The sequence below is a fragment of the Uranotaenia lowii genome, chromosome 2 (assembly GCF_029784155.1).
Source record: "Uranotaenia lowii strain MFRU-FL chromosome 2, ASM2978415v1, whole genome shotgun sequence".
Taxonomy (NCBI): domain Eukaryota; kingdom Metazoa; phylum Arthropoda; class Insecta; order Diptera; family Culicidae; genus Uranotaenia; species Uranotaenia lowii.
In genome coordinates this window covers 39,788,457-39,795,056 of record NC_073692.1, presented here as the reverse complement: position 1 = coordinate 39,795,056, position 6,600 = coordinate 39,788,457, and the positions used below count along the sequence as shown (strand labels likewise).

Below are 6,600 nucleotides of genomic sequence, written 5' to 3'. Positions count from 1 at the left end.
TGATAAATTTGTGTTTTGCAATAACGAAAATTCATACACGGGGGTTTCGGCACGGTTAATTGATTCTTGTTTTCGAATTTAGTTGCACACGACAGAAAAAGTGATCGTCCAACATTTTTGCAATTATTGCTTAACAATAAATTTGGAAATGCTTCTGGAAAATGCTTGGCAATTGACTCTCATACAAACTGCTCATGACATATTCCAAATTGAATGGGAAACGGAGTTCGTATGGGATTAGCTAGTAAGTTTATAAATTTGCAATTGAAGGTTTTAAAGTTAAAATTTCAAGTTCTGAATATTTAGTCGGTTTCTTATTCAAAATTTAAATAAGGTTCCCAAGAAAATTATGTTTTGAGAACACAAAAATTTAGGATTAAAAAATCAAAAATGAACTTATACAAAATATTTCATAAAATTTAAATAGCTCTACTTGAACTTCAGTAAATTTATTTGAAAATTTTAACAAAATATGTAAAAGAGAATGAAAAGTTTTTAAACGTTTTTAAACTCGTTCAATAAACTCGTCGAACAATTTAAAAAACTTATAAATACAATTTAATTGATTACTGAAAGAAAAGCATTTTGGTGCCTTCAAATCAATTTTTTTCTATCATCTTGCGTTTTGATGATATGGAGTTTATAAGCTTTAAAATGTATCAGTTTTAGATGATATCAATCTTTGATAACTGATGAAATAAAAAATCTGATTTAGAATTTGTTTATTATTTGTTTGATTTAATTAATGAATAATATTTTAAAGATGAGGATGCATGATCTGAAAAAAAATAATTCTTCAGTTTTCAAAAATTTGGAAAAATATCATTACAAGTATTTCTGACATTAGGTACTTAATTAAGTTTAGAGAAAAATTGAATTCTTTGAACAAAATTCGTTCAAACCTACAAAACGATTAGTTTTTGTTTTAAAAACATCTATAATTCAATTTGATTTAAAACTTCATTCATCGCTTTTGAATGTGATGTTGAGCATTAACATTTGGTTTTGCTAATTCTGATGACCATTATGAGGAATCCTTGGCTTCCAACTTGTTAATGTATAAAATAAGTACCGTCAAACGGAGCATCATGCAAAACCAGGGTTAGATGCAACATTTGTATACCACAACACTCATTCAGTTTTTATTTCAATATACTGTTATTAAGTTATCGTTGAATGATAACAAATTGATGATGACATAGTTTTTAACATCGTGAAAGAGTTTTTTAAAGTTTTTTAATTCTCATAAAAAATTTAAAAAATCGAGCAATAGATGTACAAATATTTACATTTTTCGATGTCTTGAAAAACTTTACTTAGTATGACGGATTGGCTTAATGATATCACATACAAACTTTATATTGCTTTCATTATCCTATACCAACACTGTAGGAGTAAAAATATTTTCCGGACAATCACCAATTTTTTTCTAATAAAAATTTTTATAATTCACTTACCAGTCTGGGGCAAAAGGCAACAAAATGAAAATCAGAACTAAACCTCATAAATTTCGTTTCCATATGCTGAGATATGATTATTTTGCATTATGTGTTTGTTAACATTTATATTTCATTCATCCTAAGATTTATTTTCATGATTTAAGCTAATAGAATATTTGTAGTATTTTGTATTTTGTAGTATGCAGCAAATTAACACTTTTTCCTTAAAAACATTTTTGATAGAAAAATGTAAAATTTAATTCGAACAAAACAAAAAAATTACTGCAATTGGTGCTTTATGCGTTATGACATCATAAATGCATCAAAAACTATAAATTTTCAAACGTTTTGATTAGAATTTTTCATTAATAACAGAGTTTGTTGCAACTTACCCCCTTAGTGAACATCCAAAAGTAGCTCGAAACGTTTGGACCAACTGGCATGTAATTTGTTTTATTTCTCGCCGAAAAAAATCGATAAAAACAACAAACAATTTATCGCGGCGATTAATTATTATTATTATTATTAATTAAGAATATCTTCCCGATAATGTCGTCATTACTATCCATCTAGTGATCCTCGGTGTATGCAAAATTATTATACGCGCGCAAAACTTTTTTTCGGCTTCGGTTTCGGCTATGTTGATTAAAGAAGAAGGAGAAGCTATGGCGACCGTAACAATTTTTTTTTACATTTTCCAACAGATTTTTGTCTATGTAAATCCAAATTTTTCAGGACTCAAACTAAAATAAACAGAGCTGTAGCTGGATTGATTTTTTTTTCCAAATCATGACTTCATGGTTTAAAAATACTCGGGAAATATCCTGCTGTGAATTTTTATAACTATTTGAATGATTGTGGTTTTGGTTTCAACTACAAACTGCGCAATGATTAAGTATTAGAACATATTTTTTAATTCTATTTGTTCATTGAGTTAGTATTTTCTTGAAATCCACTTCATAACGATTGATGGGCGACAGTTAAGTTCCGAGAAAAAAAAAACAAACAAACAACTCTCATGTTCCGTGTTTCTATTTGGCTTATTAGGGGGGACTAAAATACACTTATAACAAGTACCTATACTTTTATGGCTTCCAATCGAATTAATCTGGGGGTTAGTAGATTGTTTTAATTTTTTTTTCAATGAATTTATTAAATATTTGAAAATAATGAGAAAGGTAACCTTTTCTTCTTGTTCAGCTCCTAAGAAAACCTCGTTTCGAAGATAAATTTTATTTGACTGATTCAAGATAATTTGATTTATAAGAAGCATCTTTAAAGTGTTCATTCCTCTCTTACCAGGTTGTAGACTGTCTTGAAGAACTTACCTAGAAAAAAGAAAGAAAAAGAAATAAAATTAATTGACCATTTTTTACATTCTTGTTTGACATTTTTGATTACATTTTTATCCTATAATCAACAAACTAATCAATAATTATATTTACTGTATTTATCCATTGTTCTGTTTTTAAATTTTGAGTTTTTTTATTTTGTTCTTAAAATAAATGTGTACTGTTCGAAATGAATGAGGAAGTCCAGAAATTGAAACTTCCTGAGGGAATGGTCAGCTGTAAGGTTGCCAGAATTTTTCCTGGGCGTATCCGGACCGGACAAATCCGGACAATTTTATCTAAAAACCTGGAAAAATCCAGGCATTTGATTCCAAAATGTTTAACTCAATATCCGGGCAAATTTGGTCAAAACCACGGAATTATTCTGTGAAAAATAAAAAAAAAACACTTGAAACATTTGTTTTTATCAAAACATATCAGCAGATTTTAAATCTTATTTTAGGCTTCCGAAACACCAGTTATTATTTTAATTAAACTTGCCATAAAATCCCTTCGAGACTTTGAAATGAAAAATTTTAATAACTCAACCTGAGTTTTTTAGTTAAATTTCACAAAAAAAGCGAATAAATCTGGTCAAAATCCTGACTTTTATCAACATAATCTGGGCAAGTGGACTGGACCGGACTTTCCTGAAATTTGGTGTCGAATAACCAGGCAAGTTCGGACAAATCCGGACAATCTGGCCATCTTAGTCTACTGCAATAAGGAATTCGAAAGCACGAAAAGGTGGGGAAGCACGTATTCAGCGCTACCTGTTTCTGATTTCCCCAAAATCAGAAAAGCAATTGGCTCGATGCCAAAGCGGACGTACGTCATTCCTTGTTCCTGGAAGTGTGAAAATTGGAACCACTCTAGAAAATCCTCCGCCAAGGCCATCTGAAAACGGTGGAACTGTCAGTGTCAGGGTGTTGCTTGTGTATCTAACCTAGTAGTTGCAAGAATTTGATGAGTGGGCAAGGCTTTCACCTAAAAACTTTCCTCGGTCCCCGGTCGAAACAGGACAGAGAAAGATGTAGACCACCGGAAACTTTGAAAATACCAACACCAAAAGCGGCTTCCCACGAAGAGGCCCACGAAGATTGGAGCTCAAATTCGCGCCTTTTACAGCAGTTGGAAGAAGGTAAAACCATATCGGAGAGAAAAGTCAAAGTCAGCAGCTGAAAAGAATAGCGAAAATCCTCGCAAGACTATCAAATTATTTCGCGTCATTAAGTTTGCCACCACTTCTCCCTTCTACTAAGCTTGGGTTGGACGGTCGATCCGTCAGGGTTTAAATCTCCCGGCGGGGGAACGCCAACAAGTTCCATCAGCTTCCAGCTGGAGCTGGTTCCGGTTTATGAAACTTGGACCGGGCAGGGAAAGTGTAAAGCGGGAACTTATTTTTCTCCGGCTAAGCAAATTTATCAAAATTTGTTTACGCCGTACTGGAGCTTCTTTCCTGTGCTTTGGGCAGGAAGTTTTGTTTTTCCTGGTGGAATTACGTGGCGAAAACTGACGCTGGGGGAGCTGAGCGAGAAAAATTAGCGAAAGTTGTTTGTTTGGAGGTTTTTACGTTGGTTGTTTAGGGACTTGAGGATCAACATAACTCGAAAAAGTTTTGAAAATAAAAAATTAAGTTGGAAAAATTAACAACGTAGGTAACCTAACATCAACTCAAAAAGATTAACAAAATCAGCAACAGAATTTCAGTAGAGAACAATTCACATATTCAATCATCTCCGCCAAGAGAATGGCAAACTTTAAACAGTTGCTCAAAGGCAGGTTACATTCCATTGAACGCTCAAGGGGTTGATAAAACTTTTCGGATGGACACCTAGTTTTATGTCATCTTTGTCGACATTACTAAAACCAGTGAATGTATGTAGGTAGGTCTTGGGAATAAATCCGGAGTGTAAAGATTGATTGCCATAGGTCGTCCTTTTTCTTGTTCCTTGAGGTGAAACCCCCAAAGAAAGAAAGAAATAACCGGAAATGCGATATCACCTGTTCATTTTTTTCGTTCTGAACTCGGGTGTAGCAGAATAAATTTGCATACATTTGTTCGATTTGCTCCAGTTTCCGAAAAACTTGGTCAGACTCTTCTTTGGGTTGGGTACATGAGGGATAGGAAATTTATGCATTGCCGGAAAGATTTGCTGGGAGCATTGAAAGTGATCTAAAGCGCAACCGATGTGTCATGCAGTAAGTAACATTCAAAATCTATCTGGTTTCAACATCATATTTTGATAACACTGAAAATTGATTCGCGACCGAACAAAAAGGACAAAATTGACAAAATAAACATAATTGACAGAATTGACAAAATTGACAAAATTGACAAAATTGACAAAATTGACAAAATTGACAAAATTGACAAAATTGACAAAATTGACAAAATTGACAAAATTGACAAAATTGACAAAATTGACAAAATTGACAAAATTGACAAAATTGACAAAATTGACAAAATTGACAAAATTGACAAAATTGACAAAATTGACAAAATTGACAAAATTGACAAAATTGACAAAATTGACAAAATTAACAAAATTGTCAAAATTGACAAAATTGACAAAATTGACAAAATTGACAAAAATGACAAAATTGACAAAATTGACAAAATTGACAAAAATTGACAAAATTGACAAAATTGACAAAATTGACAAAATTGACAAAATTGACAAAATTGACAAAATTCACAAAATTGACAAAATTGACAAAATTGACAAAATTGACAAAATTGACAAAATTGACAAAATTGACAAAATTGACAAAATTGGCAAAATTGACAAAATTGACAAAATTGACAAAATTGACAAAATTGACAAAATTGACAAAATTGACAAAATTGACAAAATTGACAAAATTGACAAAATTGACAAAATTGACAAAATTGACAAAATTGACAAAATTGACAAAATTGACAAAATTGACAAAATTGACAAAATTGACAAAATTGACAAAATTGACAAAATTGACAAAATTGACAAAATTGACAAAATTGACAAAATTGACAAAATTGACAAAATTGACAAAATTGACAAAATTGACAAAATTGACAAAATTGACAAAATTGACAAAATTGACAAAATTGACAAAATTGACAAAATTGACAAAATTGACAAAATTGACAAAATTGACAAAATTGACAAATTTGACAAAATTGACAAAATTGACAAAATTGACAAAATTGACAAAATTGACAAAATTGACAAAATTGACAAAATTGACAAAATTGACAAAATTGACAAAATTGACAAAATTGACAAAATTGACAAAATTGACAAAATTGACAAAATTGACAAAATTGACAAAATTGACAAAATTGACAAAATTGACAAAATTGACAAAATTGACAAAATTGACAAAATTGACAAAATTGACAAAATTGACAAAATTGACAAAATTGACAAAATTGACAAAATTGACAAAATTGACAAAATTGACAAAATTGACAAAATTGACAAAATTGACAAAATTGACAAAATTGACAAAATTGACAAAATTGACAAAATTGACAAAATTGACAAAATTGACAAAATTGACAAAATTGACAAAATTGACAAAATTGACAAAATTGACAAAATTGACAAAATTGACAAAATTGACAAAATTGACAAAATTGACAAAATTGACAAAATTGACAAAATTGACAAAATTGACAAAATTGACAAAATTGACAAAATTGACAAAATTGACAAAATTGACAAAATTGACAAAATTGACAAAATTGACAAAATTGACAAAATTGACAAAATTGACAAAATTGACAAAATTGACAAAATTGACAAAATTGACAAAATTGACAAAATTGACAAAATTGACAAAAT

General features: G+C 30.4%; 1 protein-coding gene across 1 annotated transcript in view; it reads left to right on the top strand.

Moving 5' to 3' along the window:
- The window catches only part of LOC129741296 (transmembrane protease serine 11A-like), an 8,204-nt gene extending 3,889 nt beyond the window's left edge, over nucleotides 1-4,315 (top strand). Inside the window, exons 6-7 of the mRNA XM_055733021.1 lie at nucleotides 3,791-3,911; nucleotides 4,005-4,315. Of these exons, the coding sequence (XP_055588996.1) occupies nucleotides 3,791-3,911; nucleotides 4,005-4,315 (432 nt within the window). The remainder of the gene's footprint in view (nucleotides 1-3,790; nucleotides 3,912-4,004) is intronic.
- The last annotated feature ends 2,285 nt before the right edge of the window (nucleotides 4,316-6,600 follow it).